Below are 22,411 nucleotides of genomic sequence, written 5' to 3'. Positions count from 1 at the left end.
GCGCGCGGGAGGTGAGACAAGGGGTCCGGCAACCGTCTGAGGTCCTCCCCGCACCACACCAACACCACCCTTGGGAAGGCAGCCTTCAGTAGTGGGAAGTTCCTTGAGGTACCGGGTCTCCTAATTGGGTGGCAGGTCGGTGGGAGGGTGAGGGTTTAACTGTGTTTGAGCCCTGACCCAGAAACTCTGTCCTGGGCAGCTGTTTGGGAGCAACGAGCTGGTTGGGAATTAAAGACACTTGTGTATTGGAAAGGGGATGAGGGAGCAGAAGAGATAGGGAGCAGACAACGTTTTAGAAACTGATGGGGAAAAATGCGTGTAAATAATGAGGGAAAACCATCAGAAGATTAGAAATAGAATGTATAACTTCTTCCCACAAAATAAATTTCCACTTATCTAATGGAAAGCTGGAAAGGGAGAAAATATTTTTTGAAAAGGTACGCTGTTGTTAGTTGCTCTCAAGTCGGCTCTGACTCATGGCGACCCATGTGTGTGGAGTAGAACTGTAAGGGGGAGAGGGAGAGCTTGCACTCAGGAGGAGAGAGACAGGGGTGGTGACATTCCTTAGAGGGTCCCTGCAGGGGTCCCTGAGGTGACAGTTAAACGTTGAGCCACAAGAGCTTCCAGCCCATGAAAGATCAACAAAAAGGAAGGCGACTTCAAGAGATGACTGGAGGAGGAGGTAGGAGAAAAAGGTATAAAGCTCTAAGAAAACTACTGTGTCAGAGCTCTCAGCCTCTCGCTGAGTAGCGCGCTTGTCGCTCCCTAGTCAAGTGTACTTTCGCTGTTAAACAAACAAACAACAACAAAAAAACCTTTTGCTAGCTAATAAACCCCTGCTTGCTTGGCAGTATTTGTCTCAGTGTTTGAATTCTTTCCTACACCCAAGACAAGAACAGAGGCTCTTCTCCGATAACGGAACTGCACTCCATAGGGTTTTCAAGGCTATGACCTTTCGGAAACAGATTGGCAGGCCCTTGTTCCAAGAGGATTCTGGGTGGGTGCGTTGAACTGCCAGCCTTCTGGCTAGTAGTTGAGCGCTTGACTGTTTGCACCACCCAGGGACCCCTTTTAAATGTATAGTTGGTAAAAAATTAATAAAAATAAGAGAAATAAGTCCTAACAGCTATTTTAAAAAATTAAGTAGATAAAACTTACAAACTAAGGTTATCTGATTAAAAAATAAACAAGATCTATCAATATGTATCTAAGACAGACACCTTTAAAATAATAGAATACAAAAAGGTAGACAATAACAATATAGGAAAAGATACACCAGATTTTATGAACCATAAAAACCAAAGGAAGCAATTTTTTTAAACTTTTTTTTTTATTGTACTTTAGATGAAGGTTTACAGAGCCAACTAGTTTCTCATCAAACAATTAATACACGTTGTTTTGTGACACTCGTTGCCAACACCACAACATGTCAACACTCTCCCCTTCTCAACCTTGGGTTCCCCAGTCCCAGCTTTCCTGTCCCTTCTAGCCTTCTTGTTTTTGTCCCTGGGCTGGTGTACCCATTTAATCCTGTTTTGTTTTATGGGCCTGTCTAATCTTTGGCTGAAGGGTGAACCTCAGGAATGACTTCATTTATGAGCTATAAGGGTGTCTGGGGGCCACACTCTTGGGGCTTCTCCAGTCTCTGTCAGACCAGTAAGTTGGGTCCTTTTTTCTTTTGGGGAGTTAGAATTTTGCTGTACTTGCATTTCTGCAGTTCATTTCCATCATCTTTCCTTCAAAACTCATATACTATCCAAGGTCTATTAATGCTATTACCATTTTCTAAGTCTCTTAGGATAAAAATCTTATAGCACTTTCCAAAATGCGTTCTATGGAATACTAAGGACTGTGATATTAGGAAACCCTGGTGGCGTAGTGGTTAAGTACTACAGCTACTAACCAAGAGGTTGGCAGTTCAAATCCACCAGGCACTCCTTGGAAACTCTATGGGGCAGTTCTACTGTGTCCTATAGGGTCGCTGTGAGTCGGAATTGACTCGATGGCAGTGGGTTTGGTTTGGTTTTTTGGTGATATTAGGTTCTGACAAATGAAGATTCTACATTTTTCTCCCATTCTGTCCAGGACCCTCTACTGTGATCCTTGTCAGAGCAGTCGGTGGTGGTAGCTGGACACCATCTAGGTGTGCTGGGCTCAGTCTGGCGGAGGCTGTTGTAGTTGTGGTACATTAGTCCTTTGGACTAATCTTTCCCTTGTGTGTCTTTGGTTTTCTTGAAAGGAAGCAATTTTAATGTCTGACAAAATTTAAGGTGAAAAGCATAAGAAGGACAAAGAGGAACATAATATACAGATAAAAAGAATAACTGATCAAGAAGATATTATGAGATGCATGTATATAATAAAACAACTGACAAGACAATGGAGAGAAATAGATAAATTAATTCTATTTGTAGATTTAACACCCCTACTCAAAAACTGATAAAAAAATCAATTGGTGATAATATGAACAATTAATAAATCATAATTAATGAGCTCAAAGTAATAAAAATATGTTGTTGGCTTTAGAGCCAACAAAGAATATACATTCTTTCTAATTATGTGTGGAATATTCACAAAAAGAATTTCTATGACCCAGGTCACAAAGGAAGCCTCAGTGACTTCTGAAGAATCAACATCATGTGAACTGTAATTTCTGACCATAAAGAAAAAAAAACCCATTGTTGTCAAGTCAATTTCAACTCATAGCGACCCTAAATGACAGAGTGGCTGGTGGATTTGAACTGCTGACCTTTGAGTTAGCAGTCTAAGCTTACCACTCTACCACCAGGGCCCCTTTCTGACCATAGTGAAATAGAATTAGAAGTCAATAGCAAATTGAGAGCTAAATCCCATAAATCTGGAAACTAAAATATATAATATCAAACTCTTGGGATAAGGAAGAAATTATAAAAGAAATCCCTAAATACATAAGGCTGAATGATATTAAAGCATTTCAGTGCTTGTTGTTGTGTGCTGTTGAGTTGATTTTGACTCATAGTGACCCATGTGGACAGTAGAAGAGCCCCCATAGGGTTTTCTAAACTGTAATATTTAAGGGAGCAAATTGCCAGGTCTTTCTCCTGAGGAGCCCCTGGGTGGGTTCAAACCACCAACCATTCAGTTAGCAGCTAAGCACTTAATTGTTGCAATACCAGGGCTTGTTTCAACAAACATTACCTAAAGGGAAATGTATAACCAAAAGTTTATTTGATTGAAAACATAAAAGAAATAAGAAAAAAGAGATTAGAAAAGCTAACAAATATGTCAAAGAAAACAAAAAGGATAGAAAGAAGCGTAAGAAGAGGGGAAGCCATTAAAAAAAGAGAACAAAAATACTAGGGATTATTGAGGAAACCAGAGACAATCTTGCTAGACTTCTGGTGGGATTTGTCAAGAGATAAACACAAAGATGCAGAGAAAGAAAATGCATAATGAAAAGGGGGAAATAATTACAGATAGTAGATATTTTAAAAATAAACCAATAATATGAACAGCCATGCAGCAGTAACTTTCAAAACCTGGATAAAATTGGCAAATATTTGAAACATAAAAGCCCAGAAATCTGAATAGACTAATAACTATTAAAGAAATTGAATTAGGAATAAAAACCTCCCTAAAAAGTCAAGGCCTAAACAATTTTAGAGATATTCAATCAAACTTTCAAAGCACTAAAAAAAATAGACAAACCTGTTGCCATCGAGTCGATTCATAGTGACCCTATAGGACAGAGTAGAACTGCCCCATATGATTTCTAAGGAGTGGCTGATAGATTCAAACTGCCAACCTTTTGGTTAGCAGCTAAGCTCTTAACCACTGTGCCACCAGGGCTTCTTGCAAAGAAAATGAAAACCAACAACTTTTCTGTGGCTATGTAATCTTGAAACTAAAACCAGATTAAGGATAGTACAAAAATAGACAGTTTTAGACAATTTCTGTTATGAACTCAATGGGGCTAAAGATTTTCAGCAAAGGTTAATTATATTGCTGTGTTTTCTCACTTTAACAGGAATTAAAAAAAAATGTGTTATAACTATATGGACACTGTTATGGATTGAACTATACCTGTGGCTATAATCCCATTTGGAAGTGGGTTTTCTTGTTATGTTAATGAAGTTAGTGTAGTTAATGAGAGTTATCTCTTCTGAGATAGAAAGAAATTAAACAAGCAGTAAGCCGAGATGGGAAAGATAGATGCCATGCCAGGTGAAGATCATTAAGGAGACAAGGAACAGCTGGGCCTGCAGATACAGTGACAAGGACCTTCCCCCAGAACTGACAGAAAAAGAATGCCTTCCCCTGGAGCTGGTGCCTCCTAAACTGTGAGAAAATAAATCTCTGTTTGGTAAAGCCACCCACTTTTGGTATTTCTGTTATAGCAGCACTAGATAACTGAGACAGACACTGTACTGTAAACTCACTAAAGATTGGGACTAGTCTTGTTTTCTGTTGTATCCCCACACACCCACAATAGTTCCTGACACCTTGTAGGCACTAGATAAATATTGGTACAATGGAAAAGTGAGTTCCTAAGGCCCACTTTCTGTTTATCATAAATTTATTCAGTAGTCTTTAGATCTCTTTAAAGTAAGCAGAATAACGGCCCCTTCTTATCTTGGAAAAGTTACTTAATTCTTCTGAGCCTCTGTTCCTTTGTTATTGTTGTTAGGTGCCTTCAAGTTGGTTCCAACTCATAGCAACCTTATGTACAACAGAACAAAACATTGTCCAGTTGTGTGCCATGCTCACAATCGTTGTTATGCTTGAGCCCATTGTTGCAACCACTGTACAGTCCATCTCATTGAGGGTCTTCCTCTTTTTCGATGACCTTCTACTTTACCAAGCTTCATGTCCTTCTCCAGGGACTGGTCCCTCCTGATAACACATCCAAAGTATGTGAGATGAAGTCTCGCCATCCTTGCTTCTAAGGAGCTTTCTGGCTGTACTTCTAGGACAGACTTGTTCGTTCTTCTGGCAGTCCATGGTATATTCAATATTCTTCCCTAACACCATAATTCAAAGTTGTTGATTCTTCTTCTTCGGTCTTCCCTATTGATTGCCCAGCTTTCACATGCATATGAGGCAATTGAAAACACCATGGCTTGGGTCAGGTGCATCTTAGTCCTTAAAGTGATATTTTGCTTTTTAACACTTTAAAAAGGTCTTTTGCAGCAGATTTGCTCAATGCAATACATTGTTTGATTTCCTGAGTGCTGCTTCCATGGGCATCGATTATGAATCCAAGTAAAATGAGATCCTTGACAACTTCAGTCTTTTCTTCATTTATCATGATGTTGCATATTGTGAGAATTTTTGTTTTCTTCATGTTGAGGTGTAATCCATACTGAAGGCTGTGGTCTTTGATCTTCATCAGTAAGTGCTTCAAGTCCTTTTCACTTTCAGCAAGGGCAAGGTTGTGTCATCTGCATATCAGAGGTTGTTAATGAGTCTTCCTCTAATCCTGATGCCCCGTTCTTCTTCATATAGTCCAGCTTCTCAGATTATTTGCTTAGCATACAGATTGACTAAATATGATGAAAGGATACAACCCTGACACACACCTTTCCTGATTTTAAATCATGCAGTATCCCGTTGTTCTGTTCTAAAAACTGCCTCTTGATGTATGTACAGGTTCCTTATGAGCACAAATAGGTGTTCTGTAAGTCCCATTCTTTGCAATGTTACCCATAATTTGTTATAATCCACACAGTTGAATGCCTTTGCATAGTCAATAAAACACAGGTGAACATCTTTCTGGTATTCTCTGCTTTCAACCATGATCCCTCTGACATCAGCAATGGTATCTCTCATTCCACGTCCTCTTCTGAATCCCACTTGAACTTCTAGCAGTAACCTGCCAATGTACTGCTGAAACCACTTTTGAATGATCTCCAGCAAAATTTTACTTGTGTGTGATATTAATGATATTGTTCAATAGTTTCTGCATTCAGTTGGATCACCTTTTTTTGGAATAGGCACAAATGTGGATCTCTTCCACTTGGTTGGCCAGGTAGCAGTCTTCCAAATTTCTTGGCATAGATGAATGAGCACTACCAGCACTGCATCAGTTTGTTTAAACATCTCAGTTGGTATTGTTAACTGGAACCTTGTTTTTCAGCAGTGCCTTCAGTGTAGCTTGGACTTCTTCCTTCAGTTCCATTGGTTCTTGATCATATGCTGCCTCCTGAAAATGGCTGAACATCAACCAATTCTATTTGGTACAATGACTCTGTACTCCTGCCATCTTCTTTTGATGCTTCCTGCGTAGTTCAATATTTTCCCCATAGAATCCTTCAGTATTGCAACTGAAGGCTTCAATTTTTTCTTTAGTTCTTTCAGCTTGAGAAATGCAGAGCACGTTCTTCCCTTTTGGTTTTCTAATTTCAGGTCCTTTAACATAAGGTTAATAATACCTCCTTTGTATGTTGTTGGGAGGATTAGATATATATATATTTTAACATTTTATTGTGTTTTAGGTGGAAGTTTACACAGCAAATTAGTTTCCCAGTCAACAATTTATACACAAATTGTTCTGTGACATTGTTTGCTATCCCTGAAATGTATCAACACTCTGCCAAATTCCACCCTGCCTTCCCCATTTCCATCCTCCTCCTTGTCTTCTCATCTTTGTTTTTGGGCAAATGCTGCCCATTTAATCTCTGATTGTTTTTAACCCAAAAACCAAACCTGATGCCATCAGGTCGATTCCGACGCATAGTGAACCTATAAAATAGGACAGAGTAAAACTGCCCCATAAAGTTTCCAAGGAGCACCTGGTATATTCGAACTGCTGACCTTTTGGTTAGCAGCCATAGCTTTTAACCACTACGCCACCAGGGTTTTCCTGATTGTTCTTAGGATAGCGATAATATTTTAAAGCACCTGGTGCACAGTGTTGTTGTTCTTAGGTTCTGTTGGGTCGCTTCCAACTCATAGGAGCCCTGTGTATAACAGTGTGCAGTGTGTTCTTAACAAATCATTATCATTGTGTTGTATAAATATTGAATGCTCTTAATTGGGGAGCCTTGATATGTAGATGGAAAGAGAAGGAAGCCTATTTCTCATTATTGGGGCAGGCCGTAAAACGGCTTTACATCTTTATTACAGAACGGTTATACAAGAATTATAGTTTTTACTACTTGATCAGAGCCTGGATGTTGTTGCTTAAACTTTCATTTGTTTTGTCCTGCTTTTTTGTTTAGTTTTGATATGTCAGGGGGGTGGACCAGGTATGTTTTGTTGCTTGCTGGTTTGTGGGCGTGGTAGTTCTCACACCTTGTCCCAGTGAGTATGGCAGCAACAGGCAGGATAAGCCTGCTTTGATGTACAGTGGTTTGGCAAGGTGACTGAGGGTGAACTGGGCAGGTGCTGTCTGTCTCCTGATGTTGGTCCTGTGGTGTGGAAGCCTTCCTAGCCCCTCACCAGATAAGTATGAGTGTTGAATGGGCAGTGGTGTGGGCACACTTCCTACCATTCAGCAGCTGGTCAAGTGGTGGGAGGGGACAGTGCAGGCCCAGTGTGGCCACTGGCCTGAGCACTGGGGTGCTCTAGCTGTGGTGGCATGTCAGGGGCCAGTGGGAAGGGTGGAGATGGCATACAGGGCTAGGTGAGGGTGAGAAAGGAAAGAGAAAGATAAAAGTAGCCGGTGGTTGGGTGCTGGGCAGACCTGGGGGCTGGAGAGGGGAGACGGTGGCGTATTAGGCTAGGTGGGAGGTAAGGAAAGAAAGAAAGTAAAACGAAAAAAGAGAAAAAAGATAAGTGTTGGTGCAGTTGGGGAAGGGCAGAAACCTGGGGCAGCAGCAGGAACGTGGCTCTCCAGCCTAGGTGGCATAGCAGGGTCCAGTGGTAGGGAGGAGGTGGTGTATGGGACTAGGCCTGAGGGAGAAGGAAAAGGAAAATAAAGAAAAAATAAAATAAAATAGAATTAAAAAAACAGTGCAGTGGGGGAGGGGTGGACCCAAGGTAGGGAAAGGAAGGGACATGATTGTGCAGAGATAGATGGAAGGGAGAAAGAAAAGAAAGGAGAGAGGGAAAGAAAAGCAAAGAAAAAAAAATGGTGGCATGATGGGAGCCGGCACATAGGGGTGAGATAGACCCAGGGAGGCCGTGCGCTGGTGGCTCTCTAGCTGAGTGATGCAGCACAGTCTGTCGAGAAGGGGTGTAGATTACACATGGGGCTAGGTGGGAGGGAGAAAGAAAAGGAAGAACGCGAAAGAGAGAGGAAAAAAATGATGCTGAGGGAGCCAGCCAGTGGGGATGAGGCAGATGGAGGATGGTGGTGAATTGGTGTCTCTCTCACCAAGTGGCACAGCACAGCACAGCACAGCACAGCACAGCACAGCACAGCACAGCACAGCACAGCACAGCACAGCACAGCACAGCACAGCACAGCACAACCCATCAGGAAGGGGCAGAGGTGACGCACAGGTCTACGTGGGAGGGAGAAAGAAAAGGAAGGGAAAGAGAAAAAAAAATAGCTTGGTACAGGCTGGCTGGTGGGGGCAGGGCAGACCTGAGGGGTGGATGGAAGGGAAGGGATGTGATGTGTGGAGCTAGGTGGGCAGGAAAAAAGAAAGGAAAGAAGAGTAGGTGGGTGGTAGCGGGGCAGCCTGGGGAGGCTGTGTGCTGGTGGCTGTCTAGCCAAGTGGTGTGGCATGGTCCCTCAAGAAGAGGTGGAGGCAGTCTGTGGGGCTAGATGGCTGGGAGAAAGAGAAGGCAGGAAAGGAAAGAGAGAGAAGAAAAAAAACATATGGTGCTGAGGGAACTGAATTTGGGGGTGAGATGGAACCAGGGTGGCAGCAAGTTGGTGTCTCTTTGGCTGGCCTGTCAGTAAGGGGTAGAGGCAGTGCAAGGGCCTAGGTGGGTGGGAGAAGGAAAAGGGAGAAAGGGAAAGAGAAAAAAGAAATGGCACTGAGAGAGCCAACTGCTGGGAGCAGGGTGAACGCGGGGTGGCAGTGAGCTGGTGCTTCTCCAGCCAAGTGGCCATGGCCCATTGGAGGCAGTGTGCAGGGCAGAATGGTAAGAGGTGGGAAAGTGTGTATCTCTAGTTACCAGGTGCTCTGTCTCCTGTTGGGAGCTCCGTGAAGTTGCCTTCCTGCACTCCCTGTCTGGGGTTGTTGCTGCCTCTGCTCCAAGAAGGTAGATTTGTGCCATGTTAGCTGACTAGGGACCTCCACTTCATAGCTCTCCTTTTTCTCTGTTCTTTATCAGTTTCTTCTTCCACTTGGTGCTTGATCTAGTTCTTTGTCCCTTTATTTAATGCTTAAGGTTGCAGGATAGACATTTGTATCTGTTTTACTTAGTTTTTTGGGTCTTTGCTGCAGAGGGACAGCATGGTGCTTCTGCCTGTAGCACAATGTTGGCTCTGCCTTGAATGTCGTTGCTCAAGCTTTCAATGCATGCTACAAGATCATACAAGATATGAAAACCATTGGTTTTCGTCAAGCCGAGATATCAGGCCCTTTATAGGTGTGCCTTTTTCCTGGTGCATGGGGAACTCTGTCTCTCCTTTTATACTTACGAAACAACTCTGGTTTCTTGGTCTTGAAAGGCAAATGAAACTGTAAGAAGAGATTTTCCCTTAGTTTTCTCTACTGTCTGGCCCTTTGTGAGAACAATTTTCAGAGCCAGGCAACCAGAACTATTTCTTCCAGACGGAGTCATTGCAGTGAAGAATTTGAGATTTGGATCGTAGATGATAGAACTGGACAAAATCCTAGACATCACCTCCAATCCTTCATTTAAAAATTTGTGACTTGCCCTATTAAGAGAGTTGTTAATTGGAGTTCATAATTTTTTAGACCCTAGTTATTAGAGGTGGGAGAGACTAACTTTTTTCCAAGGAATGGGTAAATCTTGTGTCTTTGAATTTGGAAGGAAATATCTGCCACTGCAGTTTAGTCTTGACCAAACTATGCTATCAGTTGTGCCTTCATGGTGTGATATTGAGTGATATACTGGAGAGAATCTGGGCTGTATTTTATAACTTACATGATATACTGTTTTAGGGAAATGAGGCATTTGGCATACAGAGTGAATTATTGTTGGGGACTCTGCTCAATAGGAAGCCATTACCAAGACCCCATGTCAAAGGGAAAGCTTGTTAATTCAACTTCCCTTGAAGGCTAATAACTTGTAATAACCATTACAAGGATTACTCGGTCCTGCTGGGTCCCAGCTTGTGAGAGTCCTTCTGATCAAAGTTACTCTCCTGGGCAGACTGTGGTTAAACAGGCTCTTTAATCTCTGTTGTCATGAAGTTCTGTTACCCTGGTCCAGGAGATTGAGTTGGTTTTAGTCTATAACTTCCTTATCTTTGAAGAGTCCTCTTTTTTAGGCCTAAATCCTGAGAGAACTGATGACTACGGAAAGAGGAGCCTTTGAGGAGTTTAATTTGGGAAAGAAGGGATACAGATATATATTTGGAAAAAACCAAACCTGTTGCCATCGAGCCAATTCCAACTCATAGCAACCCTATAGCACAGAGCAGAACTGCCCCATGGGGTTTCCAAGGAGTGGCTGGTGGATTCGAACTGCTGACCTTTTGGTTAGCAGCCAAGCTCTGAACCACTGTGCCACCAGGGCAGGGTAGCGGCATAATTTATTGTCAAAACCAAGAAACTTTTGAGAACAAGGTGTTAAAAATAATTACAACTATATTATCTTTTGAAATATTTAGTTACTGATCAACAAATTCATTTTATTATACTGGTGGACTGACAGAATCGTTCTATTCTGAAACTACTTTCTAAAATAAGATTATTTTAAAACATCTAGAAAATATAGTGAGTTTTATTTCTAAAAGATAAAATCTATATCTAATTAGCTTAAAGCAAAAATTAAAAAAAAACATATTGATTATATGAACATTAAAAAAATGATAGCAGAATAATTACTTTGGTACATATTGGCATACAGCTGTCTTAGACATACAGTTTTATAGCTGCTGTTGAGTTGATTCTGACTCATGGCAACCCCATGTGTGTCAGAGTAGAACTGCTCCACAGGGTTTTCAATAGCTGATTTTTCAGAAGCAGGTTGCCAGGCCTTTCTTCCAAGGTGCCCCTGGGTGGACTCCAACTTTTTGGTTAGCAGTCAAGCATGTAAACCATTTGCACCTCCCAGAGACTCCTATTTACCTTTACTCTGTATATAAAGGAAGAAGGCATTGGAATACTTTGAAGAATTAATCTGCAGAGACCTAACAAAATGACTGGTATATTTCGATAGCAAGCATATTAATTACATAATTTTAAGTGTGTTTTGTTCTCCATGAGAAATGAGACAGAATAGAGTAAGATTTATTAAGATTTGAAATCAAATTTTAAGGAAGATGAGAAGCTTAAAAAAAAATAATTACTAAAAAGAACTGATAGCATATAGAAAATTCTAAGAGTTCCAGTGGAGAATGAAGCATTTTAGAGGAGAGTCTCAGGAAGAAGGGTTGAATGTGAGGTGCTTTAGTTTTCTTTTCCCATTCTTATGTTTCTCTTCCTAAAATTCTACAGATAATAACCCTAATTTGAAGGGCAGTTTAATGTATGTGACCTGTTAACAGTTGGGAAATTCACTGTTGGTAAACTTTAAAATTGATGGACAATTTCAGGAGTGATTAGGAACTGCTGGGTATGATTATTCTTTTTAGATCTTAGAGCACTTTTTATTCTTCTTAGAGTATTAACTGTGTGACAACTTTATTAGGGACTTGAGAGCTTCTGGGATGAGATTTATTTTTATAATTTTTACTTTTTTTTTCCCTTCCAAATTTAGGAAAACCCACTGTTTAAAGCACAGAACAACACTGTTCTCCTTCTGACAGTCAGTTGTCTGCATGGCACAGCTGCCTGGTGAAGCAGCTGTCAGACAGGCCTCCTCAGTTCTGAATCAGGCCAACTTGCTCCTTCAGTATTCAGCCTGCACCATCTGATGGCTTTCCCTCTGAACTGTTGTCACAAATTCAATTATGTTTATCCTAGCGTGCCATCCAAATGTACCCAATGGACTAAAAATAAACCAAGAAATTACCACCAGTACACCAGAAATACTCAGCTTAATGTAACTGGTACTATACATACTTATGAGTTTATTTCTCTGGCATGCTTTTATAATTGGACAATGGGGCTGATTTGTAGTAACTGTGATTATATAATCACAAACTCTGCAAATAAAAATGTCATCTATTACATTTCTTTGATATTTATTTTCAGTTTGCTTCCCAGTTACTGCATACAATAAGGGGTAGGGCATTTCTTTGATATTTCAAGTTCTTACCATTTTTCTCTTTCTCCCTCCCTTGCCACCCACATCAAAGCTTCTTTTGGTACAACTCTAGGAAAATTTCCCCAGGAGGTGACATTACAAGGCCCTCACATTTCTAGTGATTAAGCAACATCAGGAGTTGGCTGTGCACCATCGCATAAATGCACCACAGAGGGCCGGGCTGTTTAAAGATCCCAGGGCATATACAAGGGTGCGTCAATAGGTATTGCTACAAAATCATAGAAACCTTTATTGAACAAAAGTATCAAAATGTGAAGCTATTGTTTCTCAACATATCCTCCATCTAGGTCTATACACTTCTGAAGGTGATGTTTCCATCTTTCTAACCCTTCCCTGAAGAATTCTGTGCCCTTTGATATATACCAAGTCAAAATGGCAGTTTTGGCATCCTTGAGGGACTCAAATCCTGTCCCTTTTAAATATTCTTTGAGTTTGAGGAACAAAAAAGTCTGAAGGGGCAAGATCAGGGCTGTAAGCTGGATGGGGTAAAGTTTCCCAATGAAATTCTTGTAGGACAGCTCTTGCTGCCCTCAAAGAATGAACAGGTGATGGGAAAAAAATTCTCAGTGCAACTTTCCTGACCTTTTTCTCACCAATGCAGTTTTCAGTTTTCTTAAAACTTCTTTATAATAACCCCCTGTGATTATCCTGTGTCCTTTGAGAAAATATATCAAGATTATTCCTTTGGAATCCCTAAAACAGTCACCATAACCTTCTGAAGGGTCTTCCCTCTCTTGGCTTATTTTTGAGTTCTTCCTAACCTTCCCTAAAATGCTTGATCTATCTAAAAACTGTTGTTTTATGTAGGGCAGCAATCCCATAAACTTGTTGCAAAGCTTCAATGATTTGGGAAGATGTCCATTTGAGTTTTATTAAAAATTTGTTATTATCCCTGACCTCAAAATCGTTTTTTTTCCACAGCACAAAAAGTATCCTTTTTTGAAGGCATCCTAACAAGACTAAGACAAGTGTATTACTGAGAGAACTCGTCTGCAGCCACCCACTGATCCCAGAGACATACTGTCTTAGTCATCTAGTGCTCCTATTACAGAAATACAAGTGGATGGCTTTAACAAAGAGTCTAGTTGGCTACCCTGGTGGCATAGTGGTTAAGTGCTACAGCTGCTAACCAAAGGGTTGGCAGTTCTAATCCACCAGGTGCTCCTTGGAAACTCTATGGGGCAGTTCTACTCTGTCCTATAGGGTCGCTATGAGTCGGAATCGACTCGACAGCACGGGGTTGATTTCGGGGTTCCAGTTGGCTACAAGTCCAAATTTAGGGTATCAGCTCCAGGGGAAGGCTTTCTCTTCTCAGCTCTGGAGGAAGGTCCTTGTCATCAATCTTCCCCTGGTTGAGGAGCTTCTCCGCACAGGGACCCCGCATGCTCCTGCTCTTCATTCTTTGTAGTATGAGGTCCCCGTGTCTCTCTGCTCGCTTCTCTCTTTTGCATCTCTGAACAGATTGGCTTAAGATGCTATCTAATCTCATAGCTCTCATCAATATAACTGCCACTAATCCGTCTCATTGCATCATAGTGATAGGATTTATAACAGGGAAATCACATCAGATGACAAAACGGTGGACAATCATACAATACTGGGAATCATGACCTAGCCAAGCTGACAGATATTTTTTGGGGGACACAATTCAATCCATGACACATACTTAAACTCGTTTCGTTTGGAACAAACCTGTGCATGTATGAACTGGAACCCTAGTAGCAATACATTTTGACCTACCCTCGTACATGTTTAACATATTCCAACAGTATTGAAATAGGCTGACTGCCACTATTTTTGAAGAAACTGACTTTACTCTAGTGACCCAAATCTGGTATATTGTTTTGACACTCCCTCTAAAATCTTTCCTTCTCCAACTCCTTTTCAGAGATTAGAGACTTTGAGATCAAAACCGATAAACCCTCTATGCATGTGAAGACTCAAAACCGAATCATCCCTATTTTATTGGAAGTGCTTTTACAGGACACAGATAGAATTCCCATGAAAACTAATCTATTGGATAAGTGTGAACTAACTTTTAGGGCTTTTCCTGAGAAGCCAGCGATTGAAAAAACTTGGACCTGAGAGATCTCCATTTTCCTATGGTCTTTACAAGTATGAGTTACAGTTTTACTCCCACAGTAGAAATAAGTGGAAAACTTTCTAAGTGTTTCAGTATAAATATGCTCAAAAGCCAGGGAAAATTCTCTGTTCTAGTATTTGATTTGCAAATATGGGCATTGTAAAAAAAAAATAATAAAAAACCAAACCCATTGCCATTGAGTCGAGCTATATGAAAAAAAGAGCTTGAAATGTAGCCAGATAAGCTCTTGATCTTCTTTATACTCTATTTATAGTCTCTTGCTGGAAATAAAAATATTTAATAATTTCGTGGAATGGCCCAGGGACACAGTATACACACAAAAAACAGATCTCTTTATATAACTTACTTAAAATTTATTGAGTTTCCTGTGCTCTTACAAATGTAACATTCTTATAGACAACATTCATTGAAGAGGCACAATTCTTATTTTGAGGTGGCACAAATTAGACATCTTTTTCAGTGAATAATTAATCTTTCATTAGGAAATTGTTTTTTTGGTAAAAAGTTGCTTGAAATTCTATCCTTAACATGATAAAATTTAATTCTTCTATCTCAAAATGACCATAAGTGCAAACAGTATATGACTACTGCCTTTATACCTTCAATTATAAGCAGAATAATTTCACAGTGGAGTTTTTAAAACAAAAAAATTTTTAAATATATTATTTTCTGGGAATAAGCTGACCTGGGTAAAGAATTTGCTGCTTATACCTCTTTATGAAATTACCAATTAGGTGATCATGACTGTGCTTTGCCACAGAATTTCCTTGCAGGGTTCCCTACCAACTAGGATCCATCAGTCAATTTAAAGACTCCCCCTATTGACATACTGTATTTTTATGCAAATAACACATAATTATTTTTTTTTGGCAAACATGCAACCCCCTCGTGCATTATTTTTGTAAGGGAGCTATATGTGTGGGCGTGCTATTTACGTGGGCATGTTATTTGCAAAATATGGTAGGTCTAAGAGGGAGTGGAAAGTAGGACAGGAGGATCCAGAGATGGCTTTGAAGAGTAAACCTGTGGTTCTGTGGGCTGGTTAGAATGCCTCCAGGAACACACATTTATGTTATCTGGCTTAATGAATTGGGCCACCTCTTAAACTCCAATTTCTTCTTTTAGGTTTCAGAGTTCTGCCCTCCCCACTGTTGACCTCCATATAACAGCACTGACATCTGGATGGAAGCCTTGAAAGTTACCAGAACCAGGCACAGCAGAGTGAGTCACAGGTCACTGAACTCTAATTAGCTTCTGGTTCTTGAACTAGACTTCCTTCTATATGTTTAAAAAAAAAAAGTTTAGTGACTACTAAATGTCCTTATGAGAAAAACAATAAAAGGCTCAGGTTGGGGCAGGGACAAAGGAGCATGTTTCTCATGGTTCCTGATCTGCCTCTACTAGGGGAGAGTGCTTGTTGAAATGCAGGTTCTTGGTCCACACTTACTGAATCAGGATCTCTGGAGGCACGCTCAGGAGGCTGCCTGTCAACAAACATGCAAGGTGATTCTGTGGCCCATCTTGGATCCATCCATTTGCCCCCAAAGAGCATAAATTCCCACCTCCACTTAAGGGTACCTACTTCTTTTCTTTCCCAGGTTCCCACATTTCTCTTTTACTCATTCTTGCCTTTTCTCTTCATTAGCATTTAATGTCACTCATGCTGTATTTGATCATCTTTTGAAAGTTTTTCTGTTTTAAAGATCAGGATATAAGGAATATTCAACTTGCAAAGCTACCAGTGGTGGGAAGTTCATTCATTGAACTTGGTGCTTCATTTCCAGTTCTTTTCCCAAACTGCGTTTAACAACATTGTTTCCAGATGAGGGAGGACATTTGAAGTTTAAGATGTCTGTGACACAAAGATGGGCTGGGAGTTAAACAGTAAGTAACACAGGCTACTTCCCTGATTATCATCATCATCATCAAAACAACAGCATTTCAAGAGCAGTCATTCTGGATTCCCATGGCTTTGTCAGTGATTCTTTCATTAAGGACAAGAGAAAAACATTTCCCAGGGCTTCCTCAGCACTGCCAGCAAGCTCAGTGTTACAAGTATTTTGGACTCCCAAAGGATGGAAATTTATCTATTAATTTGCATGGCTATTTTGGTAGTTTATTAATTTTCTAAGCATTTCAAATCTACAATTTTTACTGGGCTACCAGAACTAGAACTTAATGGGATCCACTTTCTCTTGAACTGTGGTACTACATGATGGTGGATACAGAGCTAATGGGTGGGAGGTTTCAGGTACACATTGACCCATACTGCACACAGCCTCCTGTAAAATCCCATATACAATAAAGACAAGAAAATATGTAGACTTTTAAAAATAACTATAGTAACAAAAGCAGTCAATGATTGCCTAGGGGTGGGAGCTAGGGCAGGGTAGGACGAAGGGACTACAAAGAGGCACAGCAAGTTTTTGGGAGTGATGGATAAGTATGTTACTGCATTTGTGGTGATGGCGCCATCAGTGTATACATATGTCAAAACGTATCCAATTATACATTCAAGTATGTGCAGTTTATTGCATGTCAGTTATGCCTCAAAAAGCTTTTAAAAAGTCTTGAAATGACTGAAAAAATATTTCTAGGACCCATTTTGTTTCCTAAAGGACTAAATTAACCTGTTGCCATCAAGTCAATTCCAACTCACAGTGACCCTATATGACAGCGTAAAACTGCCCCATAGGGTTTCCAAGGCTGAAATCTTTACAGAAGCAGGCTGCCACATCCTTCTCCTGGAGAGCAGCTGTGGGTTCAAACTGTCAACCTATCCGTAAGCAGCGGAGTGCTTAACCACTATGCCACCAGGGCTCCTTAAAGAAATTACAAAGGGTAATTGAGAGAAGGGAGGGATGCACAAGATAAAATAGCTTTACTGTTATTTTTCTCCTTAAGAGTATTAAGTTCAGTTGCTTCCCGTATTAACTAAAAAGCATAAGACAAAATAGGTAGAACCCAAATAGGATTACACCCTTTTTCCATATATACCCCCCTTTTTAAATATACCTCTCTCTACAATTGTCCTAACCTATAAATATTCACTAGAAAAAAATTTTTTGCAGAAAATAAAAACATTCTTGTTTAATGTTTTTTTCTATCAATGTGGAGATACTGAGCTAACAAATAATGTATAATTATGGAGTACTTTTTAATACATGAAAAATAAATAATGTTCCATGGGAGGCTTCATAACCACATAAATGCAGTGGTTCCAGTATTGATATCACCCTACAGCTGTGCAAAATACTGTATATTTTACAAACATTTAGTGACAGTGCAAAAGAATAGACATGTGTATCCCTGCCCCTCACTATGTTAAGTACCACAGGTTGCTGGTTTTGGAAAAAAAAAACATAAGGATGTATACTACTGACAGGCAACTGCTTCGCTACCTCAGCCAACTGTTAACTGCCTTGCTCAGGCATGTCTGGATTGCTTAAGGTGTTGGGCATGCCGTTTTCATCGCAGCAATTGTTAAAGAATTCATTCTTTAGATCTCTACTTAGAAGAGTTAAAGCTAAACCTTTCTTAAACAATTTACCATTTTCTCTAAAGGTGAAGGCTGCAAAGAGGGCCTTACAATTCAGTAACAAATGTATGCTCTGACAATTATGTATTAAACAAAATCAGGACAGTTTAACAGAATGATTGGTGCAATGTACAATTTAAGTGTATCAATTTTCCAAAAGAAATTCAATTAAGAGGCTTAGAGGATCTAAGTATTTCTAAATGACTTTATCTTAATTCCAATGACTTGTTTTTCCATCTTTCCCCCAAAAGAACATTTCTAGAGCACAAAATAGATTCATAATTGTTTAATTAGATACATTTTATATATCCTAAACATAATGGCTCCCATAGAAATAAATATTTTGTACACAAACTTTATTTACTGTGCTACAGTCATAATATACCAACTTAACCCAAGTGCAGAAACATTTCTTATACCCCTGTGGTGTAAGGAGCTCTGCTCCCACAAACACTTCATTATCTAGGATGACAGTGAACAAGATTAGACAAGTTGGATAATTAAAATCCACAAAAGAGGAACAAAAATGTGCTTTAGATTATGATGATAAACTCTTCTCCAGCCACAGCAGTAACCAGTACTGAGCAAAACAGTTTTATCAGCGTTTCTTTAACTTCCTCCCACCCTGATCCTTGGGGCCAGATCTAATGATTGATGAAGGAAGAGCACAAAGGCATGGAGCCAGAATAATCAAGAGAAGCAAAAGGTTTATTATATCTACAACCTGGCATCCCTGGTATTGAAAATCTCTTGGTTTCTCTTACCCAGAAAGTGATGTGTGATAGGTTTTTATGTCACATATAATTGATATATATTATTAAGCTGTATCTCAAATGAGGTTTATTTTCATAATTACCTGGAAATGATGGGGTATTTTAAAGTAATCCATGAAAAACAATTACTTAATTAAACACACACACACATTAAAATAACAGCAAAATCCGAGAGTAAATTTGCACCTTGGGTGGCAGCCTACAGAATCAAAATAATTAGTTTCTGGTCTGCCTCCACACATGCTGGGCTGGGCCATCGATCTGTTCAGTCTAGCCACATCACAGGACCATCATCACTTATTACTGCTTTCCTTAATGACTAGCTCAAATGAGATGAAGGAGCTTATGAATAAATCACGAAAGAGGTATAAAGACATATTAAGTCCTACTCTATCCTACATCGTTTTAGGGAAAAACAAACAAAAGTTCCTGAAATAAAAAGATTTATGTAAAACCCTAAGAAATAAATCAGGTTTTATCAACAGAATGATCTAATATTTACTCTACCTTTTTGCTGTTTAAACTATCTCAAAAGGTCAAATATTATGTAGATTAAGATTCCAAACAGAATAAGTCTCACAGTGGTACAACTGCCGTGTCAATAAAAAGTAAACATGAAATGGGATGGAGATGCAGCCATTATACCAACGTGTGGTCAATGGGAGAAAATGGTGAACTGAGTATTAGAGGAGTATTATCTAAAACTTAACTGATCATTTGAAATGGAATTCTAATTAGGATACATAAATCTTAAAAGAGATTCTAAACTTGGGATATTTTAACATGTTGTAATTTTAGTTTATTTGTAAATTTAATTAGTAAATTTAGTTAATTTCAGGTTAGTTCTGTCCACCACCCACTTACTTGATTTGTAGCCAGAAGTTACTATGTAGCATAGATCCTTTCTACTATTTTTTTCTCCCTTACTTATTTCACAAATGCTAAGTACAAGAGTTGCTTCCCCGATGGATCCCTGGTTCTTCTGCACCTGCCTGACTGATATTTTACCTGTCAGTTGCCTGATGTCTCGCCTTCCTATGTCTCTACTTGTAGTACCCTTACTTTGATGCTTTCCTTGTATTTAGGCTAAATATTTTGAGAATAATTAGGAAAATACTAGTAAGTATAGACCAGGACCACTTTAAATAGTATTTAAAGCTTTACCAATCATGGGAGAACAGCCTATTATATGGAAGTCAATAGGTTTCTAATTAAATTCTACTTAAAATTAAAGGCATGTATCTTAGGATGCAGATAAAAATTTTCAAGATGAATGAGCAGAAAAAAAATCAATAACAAGGGGAATATTTTACCACCACAGAGCTGCCTATAAAAAAAAAAATAGATACATGTAAAACAGGAGTTTAGGGAATGGGAAAGCATAGGGAGGGTGTTAAGTGAATCGCTTCGATCTGGTGATGGATTAGGGCATTTACTTCAGAATCAAATTCCATTCTAAACCGATGCATACTGCTACATTATATACAGACTCAGATGAAAAGAGGGATGAGATGTAGGAAAACTGGAACATTGCTCCAACCTGTGGAAACTTCAGAGTTTTTCCTTATGTCCTCATCGGCAGTTTTATGTTTGATAGTGTATTAGCCAGTAGCAGGAATGCTTTGCTGAGGAGAAATAACGCTAAAATCAACACCTCATAACAAAATGTAAAATGTCAGTAACCTGTTATCAGAGTTTAAATACTTAAAGCCTGATGGTAAGATTCTAAGAATAAAATATATGTAATTTTATAATTCTCTAGGAAAATCTCTAAGAAGATTTTTTCTTTTAAACATATAGGCATTTATATAGTCATCTACGTGCAGAAACTTAAGAATACTGATGCAAGTTACCTACAAAAGCCTCTGTATTAGTGGAGGAAAAACCAAATCCTGAAGAATGCCAAACACATTTCTGCCCCACTTTTTTGGGATGAATAAATTCCTTAGCTTAAGTTTATATCTCTGCCAATAGCAATGTAAATGCCTAATACGTGGTCATGTACCGTAGAGAATCACTTGATGAAAAATATGAAATAGGATTTGCATAGAACTCATTTAAACAATGCAAATAAGCTACTAGCATTCTTGCTTCTGTTCCCAGTGGAATCTGACTAGTGCCAATGAGTCGGGCATGGGATAGAAGGGTGGGTTACATTGTGCTTCACTCAAAAACTGTTATGTTTATAGTACTACTTAAGCCCATTCAGGAATTTCATATGCTTTTTGTTATCTTCTTCCAAGGTTTTAACACTGATGCCAAGTGCTTAAATTAAACACATATTTTGCCAAATAACAGGGCACACTGTGAGGTTAGGTCGAAGAGGGACGGTTTATTATCTGGACACAGGACAGGAACTTAACGAGCAATGTCAATACAGAGATCCAATTAGTCACACCTTTTCCTTTTCAGCTTTTAGATATATGACATAGAGACTGACTTATCAAAGTAAAGCACATGTTGCTTTTTTTTTTAAATCCATCTAAGTTAGTCTCATAATTTCTGATCCCATAGTGAATCATGCCATGATTCAAAAGATCTGTCCTTCACATAAACCTATAAGCACACATTAAAAAAATGATTTATTGTACATCTTTGCATTTCTTAAGGCATGAACAATGGCGTACAGATGGAACAGGCTCTGAGAAGCATCACGTCTTTTTCGACAAGGCCAGCACAAGCACACATCAAACAGACACACCTGAAGTCTGAACTGACCGACCGCTGTGGCCCAGGAGCCCCTCTGATAAGGTGGTGGTGCTTCCAGATAAAGGACCAAACGCGTGGCTTCTATGTCACGTTGCTTTGACTCTCTTGATCAGCTTTGAGCACCAGTTGCAGTTTGTTTTCTTGAAAAACTCTTCAGACTTTGGATTTTATATTCTACTCTTTTTATTCTGCTTTTCGAGGAGGGTATGGATGTTTTTAAGGAATATGGTTGCAGCAAAACAGAAAGGATCCAAGAGTGGTTAGGGGCCTTGTCTAATGCACTTCTTAGAGTCCATTATAAAGATGAATAGAAAAGCAAATGGTAGGTTTTCAGTTGACCCACAAACCACGCTTAGCTATAAGAAACTGAATTGTGCATAGTTATTTCTTCATTCAGAGTGTGATATGTTGGCTAGCTCTACATTCCCAGTTTACCAAAGAACAGGGCTGTCTACTTTACTAAACCCAGGGTCTTTTCGCAGCTCCCAGTAAGTGTCGTTAGAAACCCAGACTTCCCTTTGATTGGCATTGATAACTTTTCTGTGAAAATATAAAAATGAAGATTAGACAAAAATTGCATCAAGGTAAGCTGATAATTGGATCCTCTCCTGTGAATAAGACATACATAGCAGTACTTTTTTTTTTTTAGGGCAGTTAGTGTCTTATCTGCTTACTGATGACTTGAATATTTTTGGCCAGAAATGAACTCATTTTGTTGTTAAATGGAAGTGGGTAGGGTCATGAGGAGAGAGGCTGAGGGCAAGAATAAATCATCTCCAGGCAGGACTAGAAAGTGAAGAGCCCCAACCAAAGCACATACAAGTATTAAAACTGAGAACCTCAGGCCCCAGAGCCGAGAGTCTCTTGTGGGGAAAAGTATGCAACGTCAGTAGCTCTAAGAGCCTCTGGTTGGTCAGTCTTCAAAGCATGCACTTTAGACGTCTGAAGGGCAAGGCTGCATTTCTACCTAGGGCAGTCTTGAAATGGCAACTATAGAGGGTATGAGGTTAT

General features: G+C 39.6%; 1 protein-coding gene and 1 long non-coding RNA gene across 10 annotated transcripts in view; one reads left to right on the top strand and one right to left on the bottom strand.

Moving 5' to 3' along the window:
* Positions 1–21,524, top strand: LOC126077843 (uncharacterized). The gene is made up of 3 exons (XR_007517878.1): positions 1–108; positions 15,506–15,601; positions 21,301–21,524. It is a non-coding gene; the product is annotated as an uncharacterized LOC126077843 (long non-coding RNA).
* Positions 21,525–21,613: 89 nt separating this feature from the next.
* Positions 21,614–22,411, bottom strand: part of OSBPL6 (oxysterol binding protein like 6) — a 110,614-nt gene continuing 109,816 nt past the window's right edge. For all 9 annotated transcript variants that reach the window (XM_049887529.1, XM_049887530.1, XM_049887535.1 and 6 more), the window contains one exon: positions 21,614–21,940. In XM_049887529.1, coding sequence (XP_049743486.1) covers positions 21,832–21,940 — 109 coding nt within the window. In that variant the 3' untranslated portion in view covers positions 21,614–21,831. The remainder of the gene's footprint in view (positions 21,941–22,411) is intronic.

The sequence above is a fragment of the Elephas maximus genome, chromosome 6 (assembly GCF_024166365.1).
Source record: "Elephas maximus indicus isolate mEleMax1 chromosome 6, mEleMax1 primary haplotype, whole genome shotgun sequence".
NCBI lineage: Eukaryota > Metazoa > Chordata > Mammalia > Proboscidea > Elephantidae > Elephas > Elephas maximus.
Note: the sequence above shows the minus strand (reverse complement) of the source record. Positions and strands in the feature narration are given on the sequence as shown.